This window comes from Microtus pennsylvanicus, chromosome 1 (assembly GCF_037038515.1).
Source record: "Microtus pennsylvanicus isolate mMicPen1 chromosome 1, mMicPen1.hap1, whole genome shotgun sequence".
Lineage (NCBI taxonomy): Eukaryota > Metazoa > Chordata > Mammalia > Rodentia > Cricetidae > Microtus > Microtus pennsylvanicus.
The window spans coordinates 168686913-168699805 of record NC_134579.1 but is presented as its reverse complement, the minus strand read 5'-3'; the positions used below and the strand labels follow the sequence as shown (position 1 = coordinate 168699805).

General features: G+C 44.0%; 1 protein-coding gene across 2 annotated transcripts in view; it reads left to right on the top strand.

Moving 5' to 3' along the window:
- Window positions 1-12893, top strand: part of Lama4 (laminin subunit alpha 4) — a 151505-nt gene that overhangs the window by 58961 nt on the left and 79651 nt on the right. For both annotated transcript variants that reach the window (XM_075945457.1, XM_075945449.1), the window contains exons 8-10: window positions 2094-2204; window positions 9420-9531; window positions 12361-12528. In XM_075945457.1, coding sequence (XP_075801572.1) covers window positions 2094-2204; window positions 9420-9531; window positions 12361-12528 — 391 coding nt within the window. The remainder of the gene's footprint in view (window positions 1-2093; window positions 2205-9419; window positions 9532-12360; window positions 12529-12893) is intronic.

Genomic DNA, 12893 nt, shown 5'->3' with positions numbered 1-12893 from the left:
GATGTTGCGCTGTTGTCTATGTTCCCTCATAGCAACTCTGTGTCCCCTTGGCCACTGAGCTCCGTGGCTGTATTACAGACTGTAAGCCCAACGTAGGTAACACCCAGTTACATGAGAAGTCAGGAAAAGCTCACCACAACCATGAGCTAACGCCCCACCCAGAAGTGGCCATTTATGTAAGAGAGCATATGGGAAATGGAATCACTAAAAGACTAGCATCTACACAGAACACTTTGGTTGGCAAAGTTTCACACTCATTATTCAAGCACAAACCTAGCTACCCAGTGCACTCTAGTTTCAATTCGCTGGGTTTTGAGGAGTTTACCTAGAACCTCCCCCACCCCCTTTCAACAATTCCTTCTCACTTACACTTGTTCTCACTTGGTTCTCCAATCTCTGTCTTTCTCTCCCTCTCTCCCTCCCTTCCCCCTCTCATTCTCAATCTCTCTGTCTCTGAAATACATGCACACATCCTCAACCACACAAACATATACATACATGTTTGTTCTCATACCTCTATAAAGAAACAAGTTAAAGGAAGTCAATGGGGGGGGGGGAATCAATGAAATAAATAGATAAAATAAAAAGGTCTACCTATCTAAGCTTGTAACGAACCTCCATCACAGCTAACAGATGTTTTTTATCAACAGGCTTGGTGAAAAGTCGGCAGACTCAGTTCCAGAACTGTTCTATTTTCTAGCATAAAGCCTGAGAGCTCACACTTCCAACTGTTTTGTCCGTACCCAGCTCTAGCCATGGCTATGTGAGCTCAGTCTGCTTTTTCAGCTTCCTCACGTCAAAGGAAGTTATTGGGGGAGAGCCAATAAGCTGGGATATACAAAGTAGCCAGAGCAGGACCTAAGCATTCATGACTCTTGGGGGGGGGGTCAAATAATGTCCACAATTGGCTGAAAATGTGCAGTGCAGACCAAAATAAATGCCCTAAGCTGTAGCACTGGGCGAAACCTCAGTGAGCATTCCCCAAACTCCCCTGCTGGGACACAAAAGAGCGTTAATTCTCAAAGGAGTGTCCCAGACCCAGGGTGCTGAATGCACTCAACCCTTTCCATAAGGCGCACCTCACAAGAGTGTCACCGTGGCTGGCAGCAAGGCTCTACTAGGATTAAAGAGCGCTTAATCCAAAGTAGCCCCAGGACAGCTATATTTCCGCCAAGCTTCTCAAAATGCCAAAGTGGGGGGGGGGGGGCGTGACCCAAAATAACGAGAATTCATCTCTTGCGTCCAAAGGAGGAAAATGTATTTCTAAAATTCCATTTTCATTGATCTTGATTACTCAACCTGTTTCTCTAAGACCTGACTAGATTGAACTTTGCCAGATTCCCAGGGCCACCTCCAGCCTGGTTATAGTTTTGAGACAATAGAAAAGGGCGCCCTCTCCTTGCGCCAGCTGTATTTCAGCTCTTTAAGTGGAGCAGGCAGGCTTTTGGTCCCAGAAACTCAGTTCCCTCCTGTAGACCCACGCTATACAGAATTCTGCAACCGCCTGAGAATCCTCTAAGAAGAACAGAGGTCAGGGGCTAGAGAGATGGCTCCGTGGTCAAGAGCACTGGCTGCCCTTACAGAGGACTTGGGTTCAATTCCCAGCATCCACATGGAGGTTCACAACTGCCTGTCACTTCAGTTCCAAGGGATCTGATGCCGTCTTCTGGCCTCCTGGGCGTGGCACGCACATCGTGTACAGACACAATGCTGGCAAAACAACCACATACATACAATGATAATATATTCAAAAAGAAAGGAGCAGAAGTCACAATCTACCTAAATCTTCCTATACTGAAAAAGTCATGAGTATTCTTTAGAACCTGTGTCTGGGGCTGGGAAGATGCTCAGCACTTTAGATTGAGTCGTTTCCTTGCAGAGGAGCAGTTAAATTCCCAGCACCCATGCTGAGTGGCTCACAATCACCAGTAACTCCAGCTCCAGGGAGCCAACGCCCTCTTGTGGCCTCCGTGGACACTACACATTCACAAATTCACACTAAGATACTCCATACATAATTTAAAAATACATAACATCTTTTAGGACTGGTGGGACACAAAGGCTCATAACTTTGAAAAATCTTGTTTCCACAGACCAGGCTGTCAGAGAGAGAAAACCAATACACCCTAAGAAAGATCCAGATCAACAACGCTGAGAGCACCATGAGAAGCCTTCTGTCTGACGTGGAAGAGCTGGGTGAGAAGGTATGTGTTCGGCGTCCCGTCTGTTGCGTGACAAAACGTCTGAAGAGACCCAATACCCACACACATATATTCACCTCAGATACCACCAAAGTCCACCTTGATGAACTACTGGGTTTTCTTAGGGTTCCTTAGAGGAATATGGCTGGGGAGTTACTTACACTAGGAGCAGAAGTAACTCAAAAGATGGGTGCATCAGCAAAGCCCACCCAAAAGTGGGTGACAGCTCACAAAGTTGGGAACCTGGAGCACACTGCACAGCCTGCAGGCAGCTCAAGAGGCTGGAGAGGGTCCTTTCCAGGTGACTCGGTTGGACTAAGCCTCTTCAGGCAGCTGGTCTGGTCTCAGAGTCTTTGTAGTTCGTTTATCTGAGTTTCCTTTGCACCTTAGCTCAGATCCTGAGAGGGACTCTCAGCTTTTGTTGCTCCCTCTGGCAGGTGAGGCCCAGAGAATCTGGTCAGTTTCAGGGACTTCCTGAAGTTATTCTGAGTTGTTTACCTTCTTGTCTAAGGAGCATCTGTGTAGGATAGGTTATTTCAATCTCAGAGGAAACTGTTAAAGCAACAGGACCCACCTTGAAGAGTCCAGGTAGCCCATGTGAGCCAAGCAAGTCACAACAATGAGCCTTGAAAAGTTAAGTAACCCATGAGGGGCCACATAAATCAAGGCCAGATCCCCAGAGAAAGTTAATACAAGACATCTTCCTGATTTCCCCCTTTGAATTGGTTTTCTAAAAAAGAAAGGAAGGAAGGAAGGAAGGAAGGAAGGAAGGAAGGAGGGAGGGAGGGAGGGAGGGAGGGAGGGAGGGAGGGAGGGAGGGAAGGAAGGAAGGAAGGAAGGAAGGAAGGAAGGAAGGAAGGAAGGAAGGAAAAACGTGTTTATGGGGACGTTCTATCCATTTCTAGTTGGCTAACACAGTTGATGTGTGCAGCAATTAGGATAGTCATTCAACTGTTTGCCTGAGCACTGTACAAGTAAGGGCTGTCGAGCATCCAGAAATATGCTTATTATATACAATAAACACTTTAAACGTTAGTAAAGGAGCAATAACTGCAAAGAGAAAAACAAGAAACTTCAGTGAAAAGGAAGTCTCCAAGATGGTAAAAACAAAGTCACTCTTAGGGCTGCCAAGATGGCTTAGATGGTAAAAACTCCTGACGCACAAGCCTGACAACCCAAATTCAACCTCCAGACCCCATGTGAAGACGACTCATGTTTAAAAGTTCTTATTTGACCTCATCATGCATCACACACACACACACACACACAGAGAGAGACATGCACGCATACAAAAAAGAAAAGGAAGTTAAGTTTTTAAAAAGAAAAGCCAGTTCATCCTTTACATTACACCATAAATTAAAATGAGTCCCAGATAGATCAGAGAATCAAGAAGAAATTTCAAGCCTACCGAAAAATAGAATCAAGTCATTTACTAGCATGAAAAGGAAATAGCATAGCATAAATGCAGTGTGAAGTTCTGCAAAAATATCGACAATAGATATGACAAGTTCTAACTTCAGCTCTCAGAGAAACACTGAATAAATAAATAGCCAAATAGAGTGAGGAAAAACACTCAGAGAGATCCATGACTTATAAAAACTCTCACACAAGGCTGGAGAGTTGGCTCAGCGATGAAAGGTTCTTGTTGCTCTTACAGAGGTCCCAGGTTCTGTTCTCAGCACCCATACAATAACTCTGTCTGTAACTCCAGTCCCAGCGTGTTCACCAGCCTCTTCCGACCTCTGCAGGCACCAGGCAAACACATGCTGTCCTCTCATTATTTGTGTTCATTCCCATGGTGATGAAAATCAATGATACAGCCTCGAGCTTGACACCTCTACCCCACGGGTCCCATATGGTCCAAAATCTCACAAAGTCTACTCATCTCAAGTTACTAGGTTTTGGAGACGTTTGGAGTTTAGGGTTATATATATTATTGTGGCTGTCTGTTTGCCAACCTCTATATCTAAGTCTTCCAGCCCCAATTTGGAAGTCCCTAGAACTAGGCCGTACCATTTACCCCTGGGATACCCTGAAAGATGTCCGCGTATTTGTGCTTCCAGAGAACCCATACTCTAAAGGTTTTCCCTTTTGCTGCTGCTGATCAGACCCATTTAGAAATTCCAAAGACCAGGCCAAGGTTCCACTCTCCATGCTCCCAAGTGTATCATGTCCATGACAGAGCACAGTGATCTACAAGCAGAGATGGAAAGAGTAGCTTTCTCCCAATGTCAGCTTCTCTCTGGGTCCTAAAAGTCAGCAAAAGAGGCCATTGTCACAGATGTCAAGTTCACCCTAGTCTTCTAGCCACACAAAGAGCACCTATGTATCATCACCTCATGCAAAAAAAAAAAACAAATGTCATATGGGAAGCATAATGAAAGTGTTTGACCCTCTTCCCTGGTCCTGCCAAAAAGGTCGGATGAGAGAAATTGAGATCCTTTTCGGAAGCGTTACAGACTGGCCACTTCACAGTCACTGTGGCAGGTGCTAGGGGTTTTGAAGTACGTATTAGGCCCTGATCTCAAGGTTCCCAGAGTCTGGCAGGGAGCAGATACATTGTTTAAGATGATTGACAGGTGCTAGGGGTTTGGAAGTAAATATTAGGCCCTGATCTCAAGGTGCCCAGAGTCTAGCAGGGAGCAGATACATTGTTTAAGATGATTGACAGGTGCTAGGGGTTTGGAAGTAAATATTAGGCCCTGATCTCAAGGTGCCCAGAGTCTAGCAGGGAGCAGATACATTGTTTAAGATGATACACAGTTTCCCAATGGAGTCCTGGTTCAGAAGAAACAGTAACTCTAAGGAAGAAATAGTGGAAGTGAATCCTCTCATTAGGGAAGGTGAATATTGCCTCCAGTGTTGAGAATGACAAGGAGTTTATCAAGAAGTTCCAAGGGGAATATAGCATAATGCAAAGAATGTGAAGAATACGACATATTCTTGGCACTAGAAGAATTTTGACTGTGGCCTTGTGTTGATTTAAGTATCAGACAATAGGCAGGAAGTAACAGTTGAGGCTATTCCCAGTGGCTAGACCATGACGAATCTTGCCCAGCAAACTCAAGAATGTGTGCCTTTCAACTGTTGAAGTCACTGAAGTGTTTACATAGAGCTGCTGATTCCAGTTGCACTTCCGAAGCATTCTTTCTCTGCAGAGAGGACAAACTGGTCAGGGAAGACTCCGGGCGTAAGGTGCAATGACAGACTGCCACCGGAGACGGGAAAAGAAAATGTTGGGGTGCTTCCCTGGCCTTCCCTTATAGAGGATTTACCCTGAGAGTGATGGGCTGAAGCAGTAGCCGTAGAAGAGGAAAGAGCAAGAATATCAAGTAGAATAAACGAGGCCGTAGGACCAATTGGATGTCACAAGGAGCAGGGAGGGACGTTCTGTCTGGAGGAAACTGATCACTAGGACTAAAAATGCAGGGTGCATCACCCTGGACATTTTAAGTATGAGGTACCTTTAGATGTCCAGAGGTACCAGGTGGTGAGGTCAGAGTCAGCCGCTCAGACACTAGATGAGGGGCACACGGGTATCCAGATGTGACCGATGTTTAGGAGGAAGGGAAGCTCACGGAAGTTGACATCACTGGTCAGGTTTGAGAAAGCACACCAGTATTCCTACTGCCTGTCTCGCTGGAGCTGTCTTCATTTGCACTTGTGACCCAGGGTAAGGCCTAAAACTTCCCCACTTTCGATCACAAAAGAATGCCAACTGAACCAATAAAATTCATGGTGATCCTACAGACTGGTTATCACCATCACTTAAGTCAAATAAATACCAGTAGAATTCACCATTGGGGTCAGTAAATGGTCAATCTTTTGTAATGATGTAAATAATCAACCAGCTTATAACTATGAGTAACGTTTTAACTGCAGGTTTGGGTTATTTTTTTTAAAGCAAAGCACACCTGTTTCATTATGCACATTCCATTACTTTCCTTCCATGAGCAACGTTCAAGAAAGAAGTGAAACCTTTAAAAATTCCCTATATATTGCATTGTATTTGGTAATTTTTTAATTTCAAGTACTAAATGGTCACCTTTACTGCTCTTCACAAAGGATAGCGCTACAGGTCCCTGTCTATCCTTATATCTCACAGCGCCCTCTGGTGCTCATCAGCTAGAAGTTTTCTTTCTTTTTTCTTTTTATCATTTCCATTATTCTCTTTTTTTCATTAAAATTTTTTTTCATCCCATGCTCCTCTGTCTCTGTCTCCTTTCATCGCCTGATGAAGGTTAATATTCATGAGGATGCCTATGTGTTTGTCTTTGGGTTCACCTTCTTATTTAGCTTCTCTAGGAACATGCATTATAAGCTCAATGTCCTTTATTTATGGCTAGAAACCAAATATGAGTGAGTACATCCCATGTTCCTCTTTTTGGATCTGGCTTACCTCACTCAGGATAGTGTTTTCTATTTCCATCCATTTGTATGCAAAATTCAAGAACAATCGCAGTGGGTTTTTGATCCTACTGCACGTACTGGTTTTGGGGGAGCCTAGGCAGTTTGGATGCTCACCTTACTAGACCTGGATGGAGGTGGGCGGTCCTTGGGCTTCCCACAGGTCAGGGAACCCTGATTGCTCTTCGAGCAGATGAGGGAGGGTGACTTGATGGGGGAGGGGGAGGGAAATGGGAGGCGGTTGTGGGAAGGAGGCAGAAATCCTTAATAAATAAATAAATTTAAAAAAATAAAAATAAACAAAAAAAACTTTTTTCATACAACATATTTGATCATGTTTGTCCCCTGTCCCAAATCCTCCCCATTTCCATACCCACAAAACTAAACATTCTTTTTTCCTCTCTTTGAAAGCAAGCAAATAAATAAAAAACAAAATCCCAACAAACACACAAAAATATTCCACAAAAACAAATAAGAATACACAAGCAAAGACCAATAAGACAAAAAATGCCCAAACACAGAAAAATGAGACAAAAATCTTAAAAATTCTTCTGAGTTCTATCTGAACTTGACACCCACCAACAAAAGAAAAATCAGTTTCCTCTAAGGCAGTCTCCCTGGGCATAGTAGCGGTGCTTCAGGGAAGGTCCCATGCCCAGGAGTACTTGGCCAATGCCAAAAAAGTTTTCTTATACGTGTGGCATCTCTTCAAAGTTGAAAGTTAAAAATAAATTTAAAGACAGAGAACTAGCGATCAAGCATCCCTTTGAAGTGTGGGACCAGAGTGAGTGTGCACATTTGTGTGTGTATTCAATTTAGAAAGTGAGTCCCATTCTTTCTAAACATGATATTTGAATGGGATCAACCATAAACATTTAAATGTGTCATATATCACATTCCTGTTTTAAAAGCAGTGAGGGGTGGCATCAAAATAAGATTCATTTCATTTTCTCTATTATCTAATTTTTAAATGGTAACACTATATATTTTCCCTGCACAAAGCATTAGAATAAGCCAAGGAAAAGAATGGCTTTGGGGGAAGGGATGTGACCACTCAGGAGACAGTGTGCACAAGAAATGCACAGCTTGTCAACAATATGAAGGCTATGTTGCCTCTGGCACAAGCCCCGTTTTGTGTGAAGGAAGTACTGACTTGGCTGATAAAAGACTTCTGTCTTAATCGGGGTGACTGTTACTGTTGCTGTCATAATACACCATGCATGACCAAAGCAACTTGGGAAGGAAATGGTTTGTTTCCCTCATAGTTCCATATAACTGTTCATTATCAAAAGCAGTGAGGGCAGGAACTCACTGGGGCAAAAACCTGGAGGTTGGAGGTGCTACAGAGGCCATGAAGGAGGGCTGCTTACTGACTGGTTCTCCATGGCTTGCTCAGCCTGCTTTCTTATAGAACTCAGGATCACCATTCCAGGGTTGGCACCACCCACAATGGCCTAGGTCCTCCCCCATCAATCAATAATTAAGAAAATGCCCTAAAGGCTTGCCTACAACCAGATCTTATGGAGGCGTTTTCTCAGTTGAGGCTCCCTCCTCTCTTAGACCCTAGCCTGTGTCACATTGACCTAAAACCAGCCAGTACAGCTTCTAAACGTGTCTACTCTGATGCCGTTTCTGAATCTTCTTTCTCAGCCATCACAGAGGGACACTTGCTTGGTTTTTCCTAGAAAGGGCAAGAACACTGCTGATAGTATAAGACCACAGTCCCCTGGGTAGAACTCCTTGACAGAAGAGAGGTTTGGGACGACCCCCTTCCTAGTCCCAAGAACCTGCTCAGCAGTCTCTCAGCGCTCCGTCCATGTGGCTTCAACCTGCCATTCATGGGATCACTGTAGCCCTTTAGCACAGAGGTGAACCAAGAAAGCAGCAAAAAAGGCAAGCAGAAACCTCTTAAATACAGGCTGAAGAACTACCTGTTCCCCCTAGCTACAGTAACTATCTATGTATCTATCTGATGCCCAAAGGAAGGGCTCATCCTTTGTGCAATGGGAGTAATGTCCTGGCCTTGACCTCCATGCCTTCAGATCACCTCCTGCCCTTGACTACATACATATACATAAACACATGCCTTCATGCACGTGCATGCATGCGTGCATGCACACACACACACAAACTTTCTTCTAAAGCCACAGAGCAGATGGGATTTAATGACAACAGATACTTTATGGATGCCTTGAGATTGAGACACCACATTGAGTAGAGTCAGCCCCAGGGTGGGGGGAGTTCCATTTACTCTGTGCCAGATCTGCCTGACCCGTTATTTGAACGCAGGGGCCATCAATGTTGAGGGGAAATTGGAATGAAGCTCTGAACACAGCAGCTAGCCCAGGGAGAATAATCCTGTATAAAGCCCCATGGTGATTCATTTTCAGCAGCGGTTGGACCACCCAGTAGGAGAATTTCAAGATCTGCCCTCCTTCTAGACGATTTCCTCTTTGAAGTTTAAACCCTTCAACCAGAACAATGTCAAAGTGATCCGCAGACATGGGTCATTTCCTAGTCTGGCATCTTGAGCTACAGCAACAATCGCAAGGATAAGGCCCATGTGATAGGTCGTTGGTTTGAAGTGCACCATAACTTATGCCTTGGTATTGCATCTGATTTTAATAGCATTCCAGGATCCTGAAACGGGTCATTACCCAGTCTTCGTGTATGACCCCTAGGACCATTCAGCGTGTCACAGAGCTTATAGGTGCCAGGAAAGTTTATGTTTGTCAAATGAATACATTACACACACCCACCCCAGGTGTGCATATACCACATAAATCCAATGTTCATTTATAAAATCCGTAGGAACGTCAAGCCTCCAGGAAGGGGAAGGCGCTGCAGAAGGAAAGCACGGACACCATTGACCAAGCAACTCAACTTGTAGAGCAAGCCCACAACATGAGGGACAAGATCCAAGGTAATATCTTCTCCTCGGTTTAACTTCACATCAAAGAACCACACAGTGTCTGAGTGACAGTGAAGGTGACAAGGGCTATTCTCAGTGGTTGCTATGTGCAGGAGCGTACTGTTCAAAGGGTTACAGGTTTTACCTGACATACACTAACCATGTCAATTTTGTTCATTGAGATTTCTGAACCCCTATTCCTATTTATTATCTGTTAATGTTAAAGAATAGATATATAAAATCACTTAGGCTTCATGCCACGATACGTTTCTTTCGAGGGAATGTGGTATCTTTCAAATAAAAGAGTTTTGTAGGAGTCGCATTTCTTTTTCAATTATTTGCAGCCCCCAAGTATGTTTTCAGAATATCAACAAACCATGTCAGGCAGGCTGGTGCCTGCCTTTAGACTTGGGAGGCAGAGGCAGGTGGATCTCTGTGAGTTGAAGACCAGTCTGGTCTACAGAGTGAGTTCCAGTCTAGTTTGGGCCACACAAGAAACCCTGCCTCAAAATAAGTGGGGTTTGAGTGGAGTGGGGGTGGTACATCAACCCAGATAGTCACTAGCTGTTCTGTGTGTTCTTCCTCAAGGACCAGACAGATGAGTCGCTCAGGTTTGTAGGGGGGGGGGGGGGATTGTGAGTGATTCCCTGTCCTAAAGCACTGTGGCAAAGTCTACCTGCCCCTGCTGGAGAGTCTTCCATCTGTGCTCTGATTTCTACTAAGTGCCGGCTGCACCTGGAAGACTATCTTAGTGAAGTGTGAAAGCTGCTGCGGGCTGCCCGACCGAGACGGCATTTGTTCTAGGGTAAAGAGACACTCCTCGGGCTGGAGTCAGCTCAGATCTACTGTTTGTTGCCATGGTGTTTTAATATACTATATATCAAGGGTTGGGTGACAACACCAAATGCATCTCAGAACACAATGATAAAAAAGGGACCCACAGTGACAGAGATTCATCTCTTTATACTGAGGTAGTGGGAGCATAGTCTAGGCTAAGGGACTTATAAAGCCCAGATTAATCCTTTGCTTCGTTTCCTCCGGTGCCTATAAAGCACCGTAAAAACAAATGACACGTATTTCAAGCTTCCCACTGCCATCCTCCCTAGCTCACATGCGTTTACCTCCCTAGCTCCCGAGCATTAACCGGTAAAATATTCTTTTCCTAAAGCACCGTTCTATTGATTTGTTCAGTGAGAATGAACCTAGAAAATTCGATGCCCTCATATTATATCATCCAATTAAGAAATAAATGCCCCGTTGGACAGCAGATAAAGTCAAGACCCTTCTAAGCCAATCAGGGGAAGTAATTCGCCTTTACTATTTAGTAACCCAGACTTTGGTCGTAACGTGTTTCATTCGGAAGGAATCTGAACCATCCGACTTGACCTTTGGTCATGGGAAAGGATGAGGAAAAACACAGAAGGAAAGGAAGTGGGAAGCAGTAACCTTTACCAGTTTTTCATCTCTTTAAAATAATGTGTGATCAGTCTCTGAAGACCAAAGGCACAAGTGTTATCGTCTACATTTCTTTTTACTAATCTACCCCCAGACAGAGCTAAAACAAAACATCCCAAGACTGAACAGAATTTACATCAAAATGCCAAATAATTCAGCTTCACCACTATCAGAACCTGGGGGGAGAATGATGTGTTTGACTTATTTAATGTTTGTATTTCATTTATTTCAAGGACTCATATTGTTTAGCTTTGTTTGAAAAGTGGATGTTTAATGCTTTGACATACGGGGTTTGGAGGGAGTTAGCATATATTGATCTCCCTGTAACGCTCCCAGTGATGTCTGGAGCGTTGAAACTATCTATTCCCATTAATCTCTTTTCTTTCAGAATTCAGGAATGCTGCGGAGCACCCGTAGTAGGTCATTTCTCATTCCCAACCATCTCTAAAATAGCTGCTGGTGACCTTCAAGCTATTACCCACATAAAATACAGCTCCTCATCTTGGCATGATTTATGTGACACCAGTGTTTGTTTACCCATCTTGTCTGGCCAACCACATAGATCATAGTGAACCACAGACACACAATTTCATTATACCAGGAAGATAAAGCACTTCCTCCCAGAGCTGCCAGAGAACAAGTGAGCCATACAACCTCTCCTCTGATCGTATGGAGTAGGAATGACGGCATCAAAGAACCGTTGCATGCCAACGTTTAGGCAAGATATCAGTGGTCCCCTTGGCTCTAAAATACTTCAGCCTATATCAGATATAGGGCAAAAAGAATCAACATCAAATGACCCAGTCTTGAAAATACACACCACAGAAGGCCAAAAGAAAAATTGTGTAATATATAAACATATTATTCAGAAAAATATATATATGAGCAAAACTATCACAATAATTTTTTAAATTCTTATTACTAGCTTGTCTGTAAAAATTTAAGAGTCATTTGGACTCTCATTTAGGCCTAGAGCTTTGCGCTGTTAACTCATTGATGACTACAATGTAATTAATCTCTCTGTTGACTGCTACAAGTGACAGGAGACTCTGCCAAACACTTTTTCCAAGGCAGGTATTGCTATAAAATCATGAACAAAAGCCCTCAGATTATTGGGCCTTAAATATTAGTGTTCTGAAATCAACCTGGCTATCCGGTGAACAGAGAAGCCAGGCAGGCTCGGGAGCAGCGGTTTCTGTTCTGAACACATCCCATAGGACCACAATGGTTTCCTCAGGTTTGCCTCTCTCCCCTTAGGAAGAGCTCCCATGCTGACACCAATTCTCCCAATATTCCACTGTAAGGTCAGTCCTAAGTCTTGCCCCCGGACTGCGCAGTCCTGCACATCCTTCCTCTGTTCCCGTCTCATCATCTTCTTCTTCTCAGAGATCAACAGCAAGATGGTCTATTATGGAGAGAATCAGGAACTTGGCCCAGAGGAAATCGCGCAGAAGCTGGTGTTGGCCCAGAGAATGCTGGAGGAGATCCGAAGCCGGCAACCATTCCTCACCCAGCGGGAGCTCGTGGATGAGGAAGCAGATGAGGCCCAGGAATGTATGTATCTTCCATTCCTGGCCAACACAACATATGTCTTCTTTCTCTGTGGGACCAGGAAAAAAGAACAGCAAGCCACAGGGCAACATTTGATCAAACCACTAATTCTCAATATTCAGAGCTATGTAGAAGTTATGTACAGCCTCAGGGACTCATTCAGGAACACTTGAACCTTTTGGTCAAGGGTTTTAGATTCAGGCACAGTTTTTAAGAAGTGAAATTGCAGAGATTCTGCCAAGAATCTACAAAACTTTTACTACTGTGGAGAAAGAATAGGGTCTTAAAAGTTGGTGGAGGAGAAAGGGAAGGATTAAATTCCCAAGTATATAGTAAGAAAAATTTTATAGAAAATGTCAACAGTGTTG